This window comes from Pseudophryne corroboree, chromosome 1 (genome assembly GCF_028390025.1).
Source record: "Pseudophryne corroboree isolate aPseCor3 chromosome 1, aPseCor3.hap2, whole genome shotgun sequence".
Lineage (NCBI taxonomy): Eukaryota > Metazoa > Chordata > Amphibia > Anura > Myobatrachidae > Pseudophryne > Pseudophryne corroboree.
This window is the reverse complement of record NC_086444.1, coordinates 1,024,215,914-1,024,235,724: the sequence shown is the minus strand read 5'-3', so window position 1 is coordinate 1,024,235,724 and position 19,811 is coordinate 1,024,215,914. Positions and strand designations below refer to the sequence as shown.

Genomic DNA, 19,811 nt, shown 5'->3' with positions numbered 1-19,811 from the left:
AACTGGACCGGCAAGGAAACATTAATTAGAGAAATTACACGTGACAGTTTTTGCGGACGTAAAGTGTACCCTTTGCCTACACACGGTGTATGCAGCCATTCTGTGTACTACATAGACTTTCTGACTATCAACTTACTGAGGACTTGGTGCACCATTGAAGTATTAGGTAGATGACAACTATAGGTTACACTATAAAGCAAGACCGGCTATAGAGATCTTAGACTCACCTTTTCTAGGTAAGTGTAACTCCAGGTCTTGCCATCTGCAAATGACCTTGATACAATCCTGCCCTGCCCATCATAGTCGACTTTCTCACTGGTGGTGCCACGCTGAATGCTGGCAATCTGGCCGGTTGATGAGTAGGTGACATTGACTGCCATGAAGTTTGTTCCGGGGAGCCATAGAGTGGGGTGGCCCGCACTATCATAGGTAATCTTCAGGGTGAATTTTCGATGGTCATCATAGATCTTTTCTGTCTTCATGGTTCGATCATAGTCAACTGAAAGTAGGTTTCTGCCATTTACCTTTATAAAGCAAACAAGAAGATTCAATAAATCAAACAACTGAAGCATCGGGCGGTTATTACTTCACAAACTACCAGCCTTTTGTTTAGACACCATTTACAGTGATTGATTTTCTTTGCCAGTAAATTAATTTAGCAACTACTTGGTATAAGTGTAAGGCATTAGACTAACTGCTGTTTTAAAAGGTTTCATTAAGCACCGAGACAGCCTGGCATTTATTCAACCTCTTCTAAATTGAGGTCTTTGGAATTTAGTCATCTGTTAAAAAATTCATCTTTTAGCGTGTATTAATTGAAAAGTTTCATAAGCACGTGAACATCGGTATCTCAGTGAGCATGTCCAGTTGCATGCAGACATGTCCATTATCTAGCTGGCTGTGAACATATGACTTTTTTTTCAGCAATGATAGTGGGAATTCAATTCATAACAAGATGCCACCGCACATCCCCACAATGTCTGGCTGTCATATTAATGTCTGGAACAGCAGAAATTCTTTGATCATTTAAATTCAGCTTAGATATTGTTTGCAAAGTGTCTTCACCTGACTCTTCCGAAGGCACTGCTCAGCCATACCTATGATTTGAATTCCCCTTGTAGTCTGGAATTGTGTAGAATGAAAAATAACGTGTCACATATAGTGATATTATGATATCACTCAAATACTGTGAATTACAATATAGGGGCCTATTTGTGAGGCCCTGAAAATCCCCATCTCCTGCAAAAAAATATGATGGGCACAAAAAATATTTTATATCACCACAATAAATAATCATTCTTTTCAGCCCATACAGATAAAAAATCCCCTAAATAAACAATACATGCTACTGATTTTTATTTGAAAAGCAGTGTAAACGCAGAGAGTTAAATGTAAACCCTGTGACTTGCAGACATTGCTGAGATCCTAGAATGTCTGCCTTATGTTTTAAAGTGGCATTCATCTGAAAGGCAAAACCACCCTAGGAGCTCGTTGATGCCTGCAGTTGCAGTCTAATACATTTTCTCCATAGAAGCTGATTGAGAGTAAAGTGCAAATACGCCACTGGGTGTAAAATGTGCACTTGGAAAAGGACATTCTGTGCTGTACAGGGGGATGTACAATGCACAAGCTGTTTTATAGATTATTCACTATGTATGTGCAGCACTCAAGATGAACAGAATCTGTCCTGCACCACAAAAAGAATGTCTGCATTGACAACCCTTTCGGTGCAACTTGGTTTGCTTGACTGGAAACACAGGGATATTCCGGAACTTGGAAAAACCAACAGCCCCATAGAAACCTATGATCCTCTGTTGCTGTTGAAAATAAAGGAACCGCTGTGGTCCCTCCTTCTTACATCTCTGGGATACTTAAAATTTGCATGAACCCCCCAGAGACACCCATTTACATGGGATAGACAGTACCACATACAGGTTCAATATGATTTACTGACGCACGGGATGCCAAATGTCAGTATACCGACATCAGCATCCCAATCGGCAGAATGCCGGCAGGGGGGCAAGCACACAGGTCCTATTCTCCCTCTAAGGGTGTTGGGGAATAACCTACTTCGCCGGTATACCGGCGGAGGTATGGTGGCGGCGTCGGTATTGTGACAGCCGGGATCCCGACAAGCGGTATGCTAACCACATACATATATACTTATGTCTCTAAGACATAAAAAATTAAGGGGTAAATATAAAAAGCAAAACAAAAAGCAGTAATTATATCGGTGATGTCAGACTGATGCTGGCTGGGGAACCGGCTGGGGAGCGGAAAAGTGTGAGCTGGGCTGGGGAACGGGAGCAAGTGGGGAAGCAGAAAAGACAGAGCAGGCCAGGCCTCTTCCATGCTTTTCTCAAATTCTGCAGGTAATATCGGGGATATCAGAGGACAATGAAATTATTTCCATGGTTTTCTTGAAATAATCATGCTCATAAATGGGAGCAACTTAGTCTTTATTTCAACAGTTGGATCCTCTGATGACCATAATAGCCAGCCCATGCCTTAACGATACTTTACTATAACAGCTAATCATATAAGCAACATCCCTGCACCAGATGACACAGCATGTTACGGCCTATACACTTGTGCTTAGTCAGGTAATGTACTTACTCTGAGCTTCCGGCCAAACACATTGACTTTTCCCTGCACTTGTTCTTTACGGAACCTCCATTCTACCAGGTTATGCCCATTCTCTCCTGGAAGAGTCATATTTCTCTTTGTCATAGTTGGATTAGCTGGCCCAGCCAGAATATGAGGCTCCGTCTGGAAGTGAAAATCCATTCCATTGCCATAGATAATTCTGACAGAACCATCATAACCAACTTGGTAGCTGTTTCTCAACTGATCTGGGGACCAACACAGAACATAACCATTAATTATCAGCATACTTAATGAAGACCAAAACAATTTTCACACATAGACAAAATGAATTGTTACATGAATACCAATGCATCAAAGATCCATAAGATAAAATCATAAGGCCCGTACACACTGGTCGATATATCGGCCGTTCTCTTGAACGGCCGATATATAGCGGGACCGTCGGCCAGTGTGTACGGCCGATACGTCTGTGAACTCCGACGTTCACAGACGTATCGCGTCGGCCTCGCAGCACAGCCGACGGCCAATATATCTACCGATATATTGGCGCGTCGCTGTGTGTGTACGGGGCGGTCGGCCGACTGCCCGTACACATGCTGCGGCGGCCGGCTGTGACTGACAGCTGAACTGGGCGGGCGTGTGTACATGCCCGCCCAGTTCATGACGTCAGTCCCCGACGGATCGGGCAGTGTGTATGCACAGCACACTGCCCGATCCGTCCATAGATATATCTGCAGATCAGTTGATCTGCAGATATATCTACTAGTGTGTACCCACCTTAACTCATATATTGAGGCAGTCACTGTCAGGGGTACTGTCAGACTTAGAGACAGGAACAACAATAATCTCAGTACTCCCCAACTTAATCAGTACATGTTGAAGATTAGTTGAGGAGCTGTACATAGTGACAGGTTGCACGTACAGGCTACCAGATACAACGTTCAGACTTGTATGTTATTGCTCTTTTTCTAGCCATAATTTTCTTGTTTGTCATAATAGAATATGTATAAAGTAGCATATTAAAGAAGCATATTAAGAAAAATCACAAGACATGGCTGAATCTCTGAGTCTATAGCATGCCAGGGTGTGCCATACATGGCAGGATATAGGAAAGGTGTATGTGGACACATCGGGAGATTCGTTACTGACTACAGTCTATTGCCACTAGCCCTGATCCTTGCTACAATTTACCATTTGGCTCCTTTGCTGCGTGACCTGACCATTTGCTTGGTTGTCTTGTAACATGCCTTTTCTGAACTCAGCTCTGTTTTTGACAATCCGTAGTGCTGTGCATATTTCCATATATTCCATTCTGTTATATATGAAGTTGTGTTATCATAAGCCTGTCTCATACATCTATACATCTTATAAATGAGAATATCTGTTTGTTTGCTTGTTTGATTGTGATAAACTCCAAAACCACTGAACCGATTATGATTGTGATACACTGTAGGTAATTTTTCCAGGCAGGTTTTAGGCTAAGTATTCTCATGATTGGTTGTCAGGGGGATGTGGGCCGGGCTCCACAGGGAGAGTGGTCCCCTGCAATGCTTAATGCTTTGTTTTTGCTGAGATTTCACAATACATAGGAGAAAATGTTCACTTGGTCGTGATCGTGCTGCAGGTAAAAGGGCAACCCAGCGGAGTCGGCAACAGCAGCTAATACTGTATTATATATGGAGATTTATTTACTCCACCATTTTTGGAAAACTTATACTATCCCCATTAAGTTCTGTGGGGCAACAGAGTGCCAGAGAGCACAAATTGCACCCTACGGAAAAAAGGGGCTGCTGTAAGTGAAAACCTAAATAGCACGTTTAGAAGATTACAAAAATACTGGGTGCAGTCATTACCCAGTTTATACAGAAAACACAAGTAAAATCAGAAACTCTAAATAAAATCTAGTGCTTTATGTAGATGTAGTAGTGGGAAGGGATTGAAATACGGCGTTCAGGATGCCGGCGATCAGAATACCGACTGCAGCATCCGATGTTCAAAAACCCGTAAGTATACTTACCACCCCCCAATGACCCCTAACCCAAACCCTTCCTACTAGCAGCCTAAACCCCCCCCCCCCCCCCCCACACACACAGCCTAATCCTAACCCCCTCTCCCCGCAGCCTAACCCTCCACTGGCAGCCTAAACCTAAACCCCCCCCCCCTTCCCCACAGCTTATCTCTCAGATGATCTGGCACACACTTGATCAGGATCCTGGCGGTCGGGAATCTGGCACCATGCTTGTGACCCTATTTACGTTGCTGGTGGTGGCATTTTGAGCAGTGTCAGGATTTGGGAGCTGGTATTTCGACTGCCGGGATCCTGACCAGATCCCATAATAGTAGTAGTCATCTTTTACCTCTTAAGAACCCTATTAGATCACTATAATGGCACAATCCTAATGGCCTGAAATGTCTTTCCCTGCGACATGTACATACCTTGAACCATTGTATAGAAGGAATCAATTGAAGATAGATTGGAAGTAATGCTGACATCTTCCTCTCTGCTAGATGACTCTATATCTACTGTGATGGCTTTGTCCATTTCCCCATGGAGATTTGTGACCACACCGGTTGGGAACGTTACATTGGTAAGACGACCTTCACTGTTGTAGCTATAAACAAGAAATTCGTCAGGTTAATAGTTATGTCTAGTAAACAAATCATGTTCCATAAATCACTCACTTGCAAAAGGAGCCCAATATGCTTTATACAGAGATAACATTTAAAAAGTGCAATGTATGGACTGCCTGTAAACAGTATATACTTATTTTATACTTATCTTATTTTTATGCTTATGGGAAGATATATGGAGGTAATTTGTTGATGGAGATCAAATTCCCATTTAATTTGAACAAGACTTCTGAGGGGTAGCCACCTCCATGCAGGCATGAATTTAGGGGTCAAGCCGCCCTTAGGAACACTATTATCGGTCGCCCCTCATCAGGTCACTGTCCCCTTTATGTTTTAAACTACTGACTGCCAAAGCAGCGTCAACCTCACCCAGCCCCCCGCCCGCTCTTCCACCACCACAATTTGCTGCCCATTACCCCCATCTCCTGCACTAGGGTTCTCAAGCAAGTGCCCATGCTGTGCTGCTCCCCCAGCAAGTGTCCCCTCTAGGCACGTGCCTATGGAAAATCCACCACTGCCCACATGACAAACATATACCAGATGTTAATAACGACTCTACGAATAGCTGTGGTTAGCTTAGAAAGGACCAATTAAAGGAGTTTACACAGGAGAAATTGATGTTTAGCAAGAGACGAGTGTGTAATCTGGAGATATTTACAGAAGTCATGGAAATAAAATGTGAAACTGTCCCCTTGGCTGGGTAAAATACATAATAAGCCTGTCATCACTGAAGAGAGTATTTAAGGTAACAATACCCTTAGCAAATCAACTCGAAAGAGTAATATTGGAAATGGATAAACCATTAATAGAATGATTATAGGTGGGAAGAGGAGGATCCTCAAACTTCTCGGGCTTGCAGACTTATCTCAAACTACTAATGCATGCTTGGTGAAGATGGGTAAGCTATGGTAAGGTGGTCTCCTCTCCCAGGGGATCTATCGTACATCTGCTACATATGCACACACTGACATTTACATTAGACAAACAATAAGGAAAACTAGATCTAAAAAGTTATTATATAAATAGCCTCAGTTTTAATAGCATTTTATCTTAAAGTGGTATGGGCACAGCATTGATTCATTCATCAATCAGCAAATTGTGTAAAAGTAGTACTATAGATACTACTGTATGCTAGCCATCATTTCATAGGTACATTCAACCATTCAAAATTCTTCAAAACACATATGTAATACAACACCGACATATTAATAACATATACACCTAGGGGTATAGTTACTAAATTGCAGGTTACAAAATGTGGAGCTGTTGCCCCCAGCAACCAATCACATTCTGGCTATTATCTTCTAGAAGGTGTTACATAAATGATAAGTAGAATCTGATTACTTGCTATAGAAACACAGCGATTGATGGCAGATAAGAACCACTTGACCCATCTTTTCTGCCCAGTCTCCTATCGGCAACATCTCCACATTTGAAAACCTGCACTTTAGTAAATATACCCCATATCTTTAGAATTACAATTATTTCCAGCCACATTAGTATATAAAAGAAACAAAAGACCATGCTGCCTCCCCTACAGCATGTTACGAATAATATTTGGTTTATCTCATCTGCAGAAAAAAATATATTTCAACTCCAGACAAATGTTTGCATCTGCATCTCCCACTCAATGGGGTATATGCAATAGCGGGCGAATCGGCAAAAAAGGCGAATTCCGGGCCGTTTTCGCCTCCAAAAATCAATTCGCCTATGCAGTGCAGTCATTTTTCGCAAAAAAACGGCCCGTCAAAATTCGCCTTTTCTCAATTCGCGTTTTTCCGAATTCGCCTTTTCTGCAATGGTACAGATGCTGCAATTCGCCTCCAGCATATTCAATTCAAGTTTGGAAATTCGCCTGCAGTGCTTTTAGACAGCAAATTCGCGATTTTCCATCCGCCACACTTTGGAGGGTGAAAACAAATAAAAAAATTTTAAACATGTTTTTTTTGGTGTTTTTTTTTTGGGGAATAGCAGATCTATTTATATTAGAAGGGATTAGGTACTTTTTTTTTTTTTTGGGGAGGCACAAATATTATTTATATATTTTTTAAAATATTTTTTTTTTTTTTTTTTTTTTTTTTATTGCTGGAACGGTAAAATCCGAAAAAAAAATGGCGTGGGGTCCCCCCTCCAAAGCATAACCAGCCTCGGGCTCATTGAGCTGGTCCTGGTTCTAAAAATGCGGGGAAAAAAATGACAGGGGATCCCCCGTATTTTTAAAACCAGCACCGGGCTCTGCGCCTGATGCTGGTGCCAAAAATACGGGGGACAAAACGAGTAGGGGTCCCCCGTATTTTTAACACCAGCATCGGGCTCCACTAGCTGGACAGATAATGCCACAGCCGGGGGTCACTTTTATGCCGTGCCCTGCGGCCGTGGCATTAAATATCCAACTAGTCACCCCTGGCCGGGGTACCCTGGGGGAGTGGGGACCCCTTCAATCAAGGGGTCCCCCCCCCCCAGCCACCCAAGGGCCAGGGGTGAAGCCCGAGGCTGTCCCCCCCCCATCCAATGGGCTGCGGATGGGAGGGCTGATAGCCTTTTTGTGTTCAAAAAAAAGATATTGTTTTTTCCATTAGTACTACAAGTCCCAGCAAGCCTCCCCCGCAAGCTGGTACTTGGAGAACCACAAGTACCAGCATGCGGGAGAAAAACGGGCCCGCTGGTACCTGTAGTACTACTGGAAAAAAAATACCCAAATAAAAACAGGACACAGACACCGTCGACAGTAAAACTTTATTACACACTGCCGACACACACATACTTACCTGTGTTCACACGCCGACATCGGTCCTCTTCTCCATGTAGAATCCCGGGGTACCTGAAAAGCAAAGTTCAATATACTCACCTTAACCAGGCTCCAGAGATAAATCCACGTACTTGGCAAAATAATAAAACGCATTTACCCGCTCCATAACGGACTGAAAGGTGTCCCATGCTGACACATGGGACACCTTTCCACGATTAAGATCTGTCAGTGACAGTTGTCACTGACAGGTCTCTAAGCCAATCAGGAAGCGCAACTTCGTTGCACTCACCTGATTGGCTGATCGCTGTGACAGCGCATCGCACAGCTCCCTCCATTATATTCAATGGTGGGAACTTAGCGGCTAGCGGTGAGGTCACCCGCCGGTCAGCGGCTGACCGGCGGGTGACCCCACCGCTAGCCGCTAAGTTCCCACCATTGAAAGTAATGGAGGGAGCTGTGCGAGGCGCTGTCAGTGTACAGACGGCGTCCAGCCAATCAGCTGAGCGCCACGGCAGTAGCGCTTCCTGATTGGCTGAAGGGACGTCAGTGACAGGGAGTCACGTGACGTCCCGACATTCGGGAGAAAGGAGTGTAATGTGAAAACATTACACTCCTTTCTAGTCCGGTGGACCGTGATCGTTTTTTTATTTTACAAAGTACGTGGATATACCCCTGGACCTGGACCTCTGGACGGACGCTGGAAGGTGAGTATAATTTTTTGACAGGTACCCTCGGATCGTCGGAGATCGTTGCAGTCGGCGTGTCAACACAGGTAAGTATGTGTGTGTCGGTGTATGAAATAAAGTTTTACTATCAAGGTGTGTGTGTCCTGTTTTTATTTGGGTATTTTTTTCCCAGTAGTACTACAGGTACCAGCGGGCCCGTTTTTCTCCCGCATGCTGGTACTTGTGGTTCTCCAAGTACCAGCTTGCGGGGGAGGCTTGCTGGGACTTGTAGTACTAATGGAAAAAACAATATCTTTTTTTTTTACACAAAGGCTATCAGCCCCCCCATCCGCAGCCCATTGGATGGGGGGGGACAGCCTCGGGCTTCACCCCTGGCCCTTGGGTGGCTGGGGGGGGGGGACCCCTTGATTGAAGGGGTCCCCACTCCCCCAGGGTACCCCGGCCAGGGGTGACTAGTTGGATATTTAATGCCACGGCCGCAGGGCACGGCATAAAAGTGACCCCCGGCTGTGGCATTATCTGTCCAGCTAGTGGAGCCCGATGCTGGTGTTAAAAATACGGGGGACCCCTACTCGTTTTGTCCCCCGTATTTTTGGCACCAGCATCAGGCGCAGAGCCCGGTGCTGGTTTTAAAAATACGGGGGATCCCCTGTCAATTTTTTCCCCGGATTTTTAGAACCAGGACCAGCTCAATGAGCCCGAGGCTGGTTATGCTTTGGAGGGGGGACCCCACGCCATTTTTTTCACAGATTTTACCGTTCCAGCAATTGGGCAGGAAGGCGAATTCAGCACGCCCACTGCTCGCCGATTGGCCGGAATCCGCCTGCGGGAGGGGCGAATCTGTTTTACATTGAATATAGTGAAACCAGGGTCCCGGCGACAGGGCTGCAGCTGGCGATAGCGGGCGAATCACACAGAGGCGGATCTAATGCCGCGATTCGCCCGCTATTGCATATACCCCAATGACTGCTGAACAACCAGTGTTCTAGGTTGACCCTTAAGTTTCACTTGAGCTCCTGTAGATGGCTCTACTATGCTGGTATATACTAATTTTCAATTGATCATTTTAGCTTTATGAGTTGTCTCCTCTTCTGCCCCAACACCCCTTCTTCCTTCCTATTAATCCAAGTTTAAAAAATAAATACAATTTAAATGACACACTGACAATGTTGTCTTTCCTTTCCTTTCTTTACTATTGTATTGCTGTTGAAAATCAAAAACTAAAGAAAAATAACGTATGTTAACACTTTCCTCAGCTGGTACAAGCTGCCATAAATTAGATGAAGTGCACTGTATTATAACAGCATGGAATATGCTGGCGTTATATAGGCAACAGTTAATAAATAAACAGCAAAGATTTCCATGTACACAGAAACAGAATAAATATGGGCTTGGTTCATGTTTGTAAGTAAAGCAAAATATCAAGCAACTGGGTAAAACCATGTTGCACTGCAGATGGGACAGATTTAACGTGCACAGAGATTCAATTTTTTTTGTGATCGCAGCAGCTGCGTGTGACATCATGCAGCCGCCACGATCACGCCCATCGTCTGACTGCCGCCGCTCCCGCAACGCTTCATCTCTGCCTAGGAAATGGAGCACTGTCGGCCCTCTCCCGCCCCACGAACGCCTCTGCCTGATTGACAGAAAATGTGGGCGCATGCGCAGGACGGGCCCTGCGCATGCGCCCACGGGGCAATCGTAAAAATTATGGTTGGATCGCTATTTGTGATCCAACCTGAATTAGCCCCTATATTCGCTGTTTGAAGCTGCCTGTCAGAAAGCAACAGAGGAGTCTGCTAAATTTTCTCTAATGAGCAAAACCATGTGCACTGCAGGTGTGGCAGATGTAACATGTGCAGAGAGAGCTAGATTTGGGTGGGGTGTGTTCAAACTGAAATCTAAATTGCATTGTAAAAATAAAACAGCCAGTATTTACCCTGCACAGAAACAATATAACCAACCCAAATCTAACTCTCTCTGCACATGTTATATCTGCCCCACCTGCAGTGCACATGGTTTTGCCCATCAGAGAAAGATTTTGCTTTTGCGATCAGATCTGAATTAGGCCCTATGTTCACATTAGAGCAACAGCCAATCATCCTGATGGTCAGGCCGAATTCCCTTTGGCCTGGACGAGCAGAGATTGGCCGTACACACTAGCCTAGTGGTTTCCAATCTTTGAATCATGGCACCCTAGAGTATAGCTGTATCCTCTTACAACTTTGCTCTGTGCGCTACAAGTCGTGTTACACATAACGCGTTTTTCCATGAAAATGCGTCTCAGAGGCAAAGTAATGTAATAGGACGCGCAAGCAGCTTATGCTGATTAAAATGAGATGCCTGTATTCTGTGTGTGACTGCAACTGTATTTGCATACAATACGCTCTGCTACAGTGGTTTCCTGGAAAACACTGTAACATAGCATTTCAGATACAGATAGAGCTGCAATTACACACAGAATATAGGCATGCTGCATATAATTTTAATCACAGAAGCTGCTCGTGCATCCTCTTACATGACTTTGTGTCTAAGACGGATTTTCGCAGAAAAGAGGACAAATCTATATCAGAATTTTTCATGGCCCTCCTAGGCTAAAAATGTCAGTATCCGGTCTATATATCTACACTTAAAAGGTCTACAGTCAATAGGTTGACCACTAAATGGTCGACAGGGTCAAAAAATCGTCAAAGGCCGACATGGTCCAAATGTCGACAGTCAAAAGGTCGCCACATGTTCTTTAGTTTTTTTTTAACATTTGTATAACTTTCTGCATTTACTATCCATGTCACAAACTATTACCCTTAGTAATCTTGTGGCGAGCAGAGCGAGCCACCGCGCCCGAAGCGTGGCGAGCAAAGCGAGCCCGCAAGGAGACGCATTTCAAAAAATTGGGGTAAAAAAAAGGTTTAAAAACACAAAACACTAAAATTTGTTTTTGTGTCGGCCTTTTGACCCTGTCAACCTGTTACTGTCGACCTAATGACTATCTTTTTAATGTCTATTTTCTGTATCAGAACCAAAAAATTATTATTGAGAAATTTAGAAAGAAATATTAAATTAAGTAAATTGTGTTTATATGTCATCCTTAGGTTACTTGTTTGGTGAGGGACAGGATTTACTTCTGTTTGTTCATATATTTTATGATTGGCAGCCACCAGCACTGGTTTTTGCCTGTCATACTGACCATAAATAATTTGAATTGTTCCTGGACTACCAATCCAATGCACCCCTGCAAGTGTCCCAAGGCACCCCTCCAAGTGTCCCGATGTACCCCTCCAAGTGTCCCGAGGAACACCTACAAGTGTCCCGAGGAACCCCTACAAGTGTCCCGAGGCACCCCTACAAGTGTCCCGAGGCACCCCTCCAAGTGTCCCGAGGAACCCCTCCAAGTGTCCCGAGGCACCCCTCCAAGTGTCCCGAGGAACCCCTACAAATGTCCCAAGGCACCCCTCCAAGTGTCCCGAGGAACCCCTCCAAGTGTCCCGAGGAACCCCTACAAGTGTCCCAAAGCACCCCTCCAAGTGTCCCGAGGAACCCCTACAAGTGTCCCGAGGCACCCCTCCAAGTGTCCCGAGGAACCCCTACAAGTGTCCCGAGGCACCCCTACAAGTGTCCCGAGAAACCCCTACAAGTGTCCCAAAGCACCCCTCCAAGTGTCCCGAGGAACCCCTACAAGTGTCCCGAGGAACCCCTACAAGTGTCCCGAGGAACCCCAGGGTGCCTAGGCACACAGTTTGAGAACCACTGCAATAGCCGATGTACTCTATACTAGGTCTTATGCGCTGTCTATGGTTGGCCATACAGCACGATGTCACAAGCGACCCCGCAGGAGTGCGCAATCATGCATACACATTAGGCGATATGCACGATTTATCATTCCAATACGGAAAATCGTGGCGAGTTCGGTCTAATGTGTACCCACCCTAGGAGAAGTTTCACATATGCATAAAAATACATACTCTGTAAATGAGCATGGTGTAAAACATACCCAGCATTTTAGAAGCAGTGTCCCTTTAAAAGATAGGATTTGACCACTTTGCACCATTGGTTCTGAAGCATTCTCGTGCCTGAAACCAATGGACATTTCCACAGGGATTCTAAATTGTCCAGAGGTTCTCAAAAGATTTTTGGGGGTGAGAATTTGGAAACCTGGTCATTTATAGGTCAATTTTACTTTTTTTGCAAATAGACCTTTAGTAGGTCTCCCATAGTGTTCTTCAGCAAAATATTACAAATAATACAGATGTGTCTCTTTCTTTACATTTTGCCTTTTATTTGCATCACACTCAATGTGTGCTATAGACACTGGGCAGCAACGTTAACAGCACAGGAATTAGCTATATATACGTACACAGTTGCAGATGAAGTACTTGGCATGACTAAAAGCCGTGGCCACTGCATAGTAGCACTTTGTATACAGATTCAGGCTCATTCCCACACAGATGTACAAGTGTCGCACATCAAAGTGATCAGTGCAAGCTAGCTAGAATCTTGCTTCCAGTTGTTTTATTTGTGTGAAGATGCACATTTTAAACAAAAATAGATGCTCAGCGCGGCCGAGTCACCTGGAACCGGCTCACCCAGAGGAGCTGTTTGGTAAGTTAAAGTGGAGGTCTGCTTTTCAGTTCTTATTATTACTTGCCCACCCATGAACCAATTAAAGGTATTCCTTCCTGTAGGAAGCCCCAGTCACCAGTAACCAGGATCGTCGTGGAGCTTTATCACACTGTCAGCGTGCAGTGCAGACAAAGCGGTTCCATCTGTTCCCATTGAGTGCTTTTATTCAGCACTGTGTGAGAGGACAGGATGGGCATGCTACAATCTCACAGCACAAGCTCCCCGTGGATTCCAGTAATAGGAGCTCCTGAGGAAAAGGCACATCTATTACATAATATGGAAGGTAAGAAGATAAGAAGTTATTTATTTCACTGTGCTGTGTGGTTGATGACACATCTAATTCAGCACAAATAAGAGAATATTAAGTATCACTTATTTAGCAACAGTTGAAAGCAGAAGATATCTGAGAAAGTTTCTGTAATCATGCCATGAAGACAGCAGTTCTTCTCAAAGGGACCAATCAGGAGTTAGTTCTCAAGTGTTGCAAAGCTAACGTCATCTCTAGAAGGATCTCCATATTGTGGTCGGGATGCTGTATTGTGTACATGCCCTTACTGTGACAGCGCACGTGTAATAAAGACGTTGGGTCAGAACCTAGGAGTTCACTCTTTCACTGCTGCAATAAGCGGTCAATGTGGTTCCGTCACCACAGGCACAGCCTCACAACTGAAGGCCTATCCTGACATGATAATGTAATGTACTGAAAAGGAATCTGTTATTGCTGCAAAAAGTGGTGACGTGATACTACTTTTTGGCTTTATGGCCCTTAGTATCTGTTCTTATTAGGGAAACTGTACATAACAGCTCCTTTGTAAATTACAGGTAGCTAGGCTCTAATTAGGCCATTGCATTTTACTTAGACTCACATTTTAAAATATTGTTCCCAATATTTTATTCTTCAAAGAGCATAGAAAATCAATGGGTTAAAGGACAGACTCATATGATGTAACAATGTCTGTGCTTGACTTATGACAAAGTATTTTATTAAAACATGCATAGGAAAAAGGAATAATCAGCACCGTGGGAACTTGAGTTCCAGCCAACGCTCACAAAATGATAGATATCCGGATTAATACTTCACAGACATACACCTGCAACATTACATACACTCCCCAGAATGCCAACCATTTGCTGGGTTGAAACACATCCCAAAAATCCATTTAATGTGATTAAAACACACTATAATATCACTGCTGCAGTATCTGGCACACAAAGCCAACTCCATAAATGCACAAACTGGGCAGGAAAATAAACATTACCCTGGCTTAAATGGAAATGTTAATGCCATAAATGACATGCGGTGCTACCCTGCCTCAGCATTATGTGCCTTTAATAGCAATAAAAGAGCAATTTTCTGAATACAATCAGCATGTATCCAGTTTCTTGTGTAGAATGAGTTCTCACTCTACACAAGGTGCAGTATAATTATGGTAAGCACTGCTATTAATACAAATATGGGGCAGACTAAGCAGGATCAACACATGATGGCTGCTCATCTGTAGTCTACAGTCACATGCTAAATGGTTGTCTGCCATCTCCAATTCACCAACCGCGTGTGTTTTCACACATTGATGGTAATTGCCATTTCAGAGTGCATTAATAATGGATCCATCACTAACAATTAACATTTTCACTAGAGCTCACTTAGAAACAGCAGAACATGCCATACTGATCTTTTTATTTTATAAGTGCGCACTTCAAGGCGGACAACCACAGCATACTCTTTGGAAACACTCCAATAAAAGTAGGATACTACTACTGGCTTCATTTATATTTTATTGTCCTGATTTCTTCCATGCTCCGTTTTTAAATCAATAAAATTACATTATAAATTGGTTACATATTTTGAAAAGTATTTGAGCACCTGTGTATTTAATACCTGTGTGGCAAGCACACATCCACTGTGTTAGCAACAAAGTGTCTGGGGCTTGTATTCAGATGATGGTAACTATACACAAATACATGTGTGTCCACACACATCTATCCTCAAATCACCCGGTTTAGCGCATCATGGACTTTGCGACTTAGCTGCACCAAAACACTAATCCTAAGGACATAGGGGGTCATTCCGACCTGTTCGCACGCAGCGGTTTGTCGCTGCGGTGCAAACGGGTCTGAAATGCGCATGCACGGCGGACACACTGCGCACGCGCATCGTTGCCTGGCGGTCGCACCCAACGAAGAAAGCGGTCGCAGACCTGACCGCAAAAAGTTTGACAGAAAGAAGGCATTCCTGGGCGTCACCAGACCGTTTGGAGCCGTTTTCGAGGAGTGGTGAAGAAAACGCAGGCGCGTCGAGGAGAACGGAGGGCGGATGTCTGACGTCAAAGCCGGCCCCAGCATCGCTGAGATCGTCACACAGGGTAAGTATGTCCAGGGCTAGTCTTGTTTTGCTTGAAATTTTTTTAGCTTAGCAGGGCTGCACAAGCGATCACAGCCCTGCTAAGCTAAAATACACTTCCCCATAGGCGTGGGCTAGTTGATCGCAACAGCAGCAAAAAGTTGCTGGCTGCGATCAACTTGGAATGACCACCATAGAACACTATAAATGAAAAAAGATGAAAAATGAAGGAAAAAGTAGCAAAACTGAGGAAAAAGTACACAACATGGAAATCACACCATACGGAGCAAAAAGGATTGGTGTGTAAGGACACATCTGTAGTACCTCACTGGTGACTCATAGGAACTATTAAATCAATGGTCCATCTGACTTAAATAGCTCAACTAATACTTGCACACCTTTATGGGAAAATTGGCAATGTTGGTGTCCACGTGCCGGTGTTCCAAACGCACTTTGCATACTTGGCTCAGTGCATTCATTTCTGCAGAGAGAGATCGAAGGAGGGAATGAGGTGCATGGGTGAGACATGGAAGGAGGGAGTGAGGTGCAGGTGTGAAAGAGGGAAGGAGGGAGTGAGGTGCAGGAGTGAGACATGGAAGGAGGGAGTGAGGTGCAGGGGTAATAGAGGGAAGGAGGGAGTGAGGTGCAGGGGTGAGACATGGAAGGAGGGAGTGAGGTGCAGGGGTGAGACATGGAAGGAGGGAGTGAGGTGCAGGTGTGAGAGAGGGAAGGAGGGAGTGAGGTGCAGGAGTGAGACATGGAAGGAGGGAGTGAGGTGCAGGGGTAATAGAGGGAAGGAGGGAGTGAGGTGCAGGGGTGAGACATGGAAGGAGGGAGTGAGGTGCAGGTGTGATAGATGGTAAGAGGGAGTGAGGTGCAGGGGTGAGACATGGTAGGAGGGAGTGAGGTGCATGAGTGAAAGAGGGAAGGAGGGAGTGAGGTGTAGGGGTGATAGAGGGAAGGAAGGAGTGAGGTGCAGGGGTGAGACATTGGAGGAGGGAGTGAGGTGCAGGTGTGAAAGAGGGAGTGAGGTGCAGGTGTGAAAGAGGGAGTGAGGTGCAGGAGTGAGACATGGAAGGAGGGAGTGAGGTGCAGGGGTAATAGAGGGAAGGAGGGAGTGAGGTGCAGGTGTGAAAGAGGGAGTGAGGTGCAGGAGTGAGACATGGAAGGAGGGAGTGAGGTGCAGGGGTAATAGAGGGAAGAAGGGAGTGAGGTGCAGGGGTGAGACATGGAAGGAGGGAGTGAGGTGCAGGGGTAATAGAGGGAAGGATGGAGTGAGGTGCAGGTGTGAAAGAGGGAGTGAGGTGCAGGAGTGAGACATGGAAGGAGGGAGTGAGGTGCAGGGGTAATAGAGGGAAGAAGGGAGTGAGGTGCAGGGGTGAGACATGGAAGGAGGGAGTGAGGTGCAGGGGTGAGACATGGAAGGAGGGAGTGAGGTGCAGGTGTGATAGATGGTAAGAGGGAGTGAGGTGCAGGGGTGAGACATGGTAGAAGGGAGTGAGGTGCAGGAGTGAGACATGGTAGGAGGGAGTGAGGTGCAGGAGTGAGACATGGAAGGAGGGAGTGAGGTGCAGGGGTAATAGAGGGAAGGAGGGAGTGAGGTGCAGGGGTGAGACATGGAAGGAGGGAGTGAGGTGCAGGGGTAATAGAGGGAAGGAGGGAGTGAGGAGCAGGGGTGAGACATGGAAGGAGGGAGTGAGGTGCAGGTGTGATAGACGGTAAGAGGGAGTGAGGTGCAGGTGTGAAAGAGGAAAGGAGTGAGTGAGGTGCAGGGGTGATAGAGGGAAGGAAGGAGTGAGGTGCAGGGGTGAGACATTGGAGGAGGGAGTGAGGTGCAGGTGTGAAAGAGGGAAGGAAGGAGTGAGGTGCAGGAGTGAGACATGGAAAGTGGGAGTGAGGTGCAGGGGTAATAGAGGGAAGGAGGGAGTGTGGTAAAAGGGTGAGACATGGAAGGAGGGAGTGAGGTGAAGGGGTGAGACATGGTAGGAGGGAGTGAGGTGCAGAGGTGAGACATGGAAGGAGGGAGTGAGGTGCAGGAGTGAGACACGGAAGGAGGGAGTGAGGTGCAGGGGTGAGACATGGAAGGAGGGAGTGAGGTGTAGGGGTAATAGAGGGAAGGAGGGAGTGAGGTGCAGGGGTGAGACATGGAAGGAGGGAGTGAGGTGCAGGGGTAATAGAGGGAAGGAGGGAGTGAGGTGCAGGGGTGAGACATGGAAGGAGGGAGTGAGGTGCAGGTGTGATAGACGGTAAGAGGGAGTGAGGTGCAGGTGTGAAAGAGGGAAGGAGTGAGTGAGGTGCAAGGGTGATAGAGGGAAGGAAGGAGTGAGGTGCAGGGGTGAGACATTGGAGGAGGGAGTGAGGTGCAGGTGTGAAAAAGGGAAGGAGGGAGTGAGGTGCAGGAGTGAGACATGGAAAGTGGGAGTGAGGTGCAGGGGTAATAGAGGGAAGGAGGGAGTGTGGTAAAAGGGTGAGACATGGAAGGAGGGAGTGAGGTGAAGGGGTGAGACATGGTAGGAGGGAGTGAGGTGCAGAGGTGAGACATGGAAGGAGGGAGTGAGGTGCAGGAGTGAGACATGGAAGGAGGGAGTGAGGTGCAGGGGTGAGACATGGAAGGAGAGAGTGAGGTGCAGGAGTGAGACATGGAAGGAGGGAGTGAGGTGCAGGAGTGAGACATGGAAGGAAGGAGTGAGGTGCAGGGGTGAGACATGAAAGGAGGGAGTGAGGTGCAGGAGTGAGACATGGAAGGAGGGAGTGAGGTGCAGGAGTGAGACATGGAAGGAGGGAGTGAGGTGCAGGGGTGAGACATGGAAGGAGAGAGTGAGATGCAGAGGTGACACTTGGAAGGAGGAAGTGAGGTGCAGGGGTGAGTCATGGAAGGAGGGAGTGAGGTGCAGGTGTGATAGAGGTAAGGGAGGGAGTGAGGTACAGGGGTGAGACATGGTAGGAGGGAGTTAGGTGCAGGGGTGAGACATGGAAGGAGGGAGTGATGTGCAGGGGTGAGACATGGAAGGAGGGAGTGAGGTGCAGGGGTGACACATGGAAACATAGAGTGAGGTGCAGGGGTGATAGAGGGAATGAGGGAGTGAGGTGCAGGGGTGAGACATGGAAGGAGAGCGTGAGGTGCAGGGGTGAGACATGGAAGGAGGGAGTGAGGTGCAGGGGTGAGACATGGAAGGAGGGAGTGAGGTGCAGGGGTGACACATGGAAGGAGAGCGTGAGGTGCAGGGGTGACACATGGAAGGAGGGAGTGAGGTGCAGGGGTGACACATGGAAGGAGAGCATGAGGTGCAGGGGTGAGACATGGAAGGAGGGAGTGAGGTGCAGGGGTGAGACATGGAAGGAGGGAGTGAGGTGCAGTGGTGATAGATGGAAGGAGTGAGTGAGGTGCAGGGGTGAGACATGGAAGGAGGGTGTGAGGTGCAGGGGTGATAGAGGGAAGGAGGGAGTGAGGTGCAGGGGTGAGACATGGAAAGAGGCAGTGAAAAATGCATGGGTTAGGAGTGATAAAAGCATATGAGTGGCACAGGAAGTAAGTAAGGGAAGGAGGAAGTAATACCCCTTTCACACTGCCAATGCCGGATCCCACCCTGACAGGAGGCTTCCCGACCCGGGAATTTGCCGGGTCGGTTGCCATAGCGGCGGGGAGCAGAGGCGGCAGCTGCACTGGGAGATGAGCTCATCTCCGCGCCGCCTCTCCCCTATGTAGTGAACGGGTCCCGGGTCGCATTAACCCGGAAGCCCATTCACGCTGCCACTGACCCGGTATTCAGCCCCGGAATAGCACTGCTTTATTCCCAGGTTGAATTACCGGGTCAGGCGACCCAGGATTTCGAGCATGTCGCTTTCACACCGCACACCGACCTGTGTCGACCTGGCAACATGCCTGGTCGATACAAGGGTTATTTGTGCGGTGTGAAAGGGGTATAAAAGGATTTTACGTTATCAAAATCAATAATGTTACTGGGGCACTAGCTATATATTTTCCATACCCCAACTTCGAAATTCCCACTTCAACCACTGGTCCTATACAAATCAAGATAATGGAAGTTCTCTCTTAGCAGGATGAATATGGGCCCTCATTCCGAGTTGTTCGCTCGGTAAAAATCTTCGCATCGCAGCGATTTTCCGCTTAATGCGCATGCGCAATGTCCACACTGCGACAAGTAAATTTGCTAGG

General features: G+C 46.4%; 1 protein-coding gene across 15 annotated transcripts in view; it reads right to left on the bottom strand.

Annotated features, from left to right (window-relative positions):
* Window positions 1–19,811, bottom strand: part of TENM3 (teneurin transmembrane protein 3) — a 1,613,133-nt gene that overhangs the window by 15,692 nt on the left and 1,577,630 nt on the right. For all 15 annotated transcript variants that reach the window (XM_063920671.1, XM_063920672.1, XM_063920674.1 and 12 more), the window contains 3 exons: window positions 5,044–5,219; window positions 2,617–2,852; window positions 228–524 (listed from right to left, as the gene is read on the bottom strand). In XM_063920671.1, the coding sequence (XP_063776741.1) occupies window positions 228–524; window positions 2,617–2,852; window positions 5,044–5,219 (709 nt within the window). The remainder of the gene's footprint in view (window positions 1–227; window positions 525–2,616; window positions 2,853–5,043; window positions 5,220–19,811) is intronic.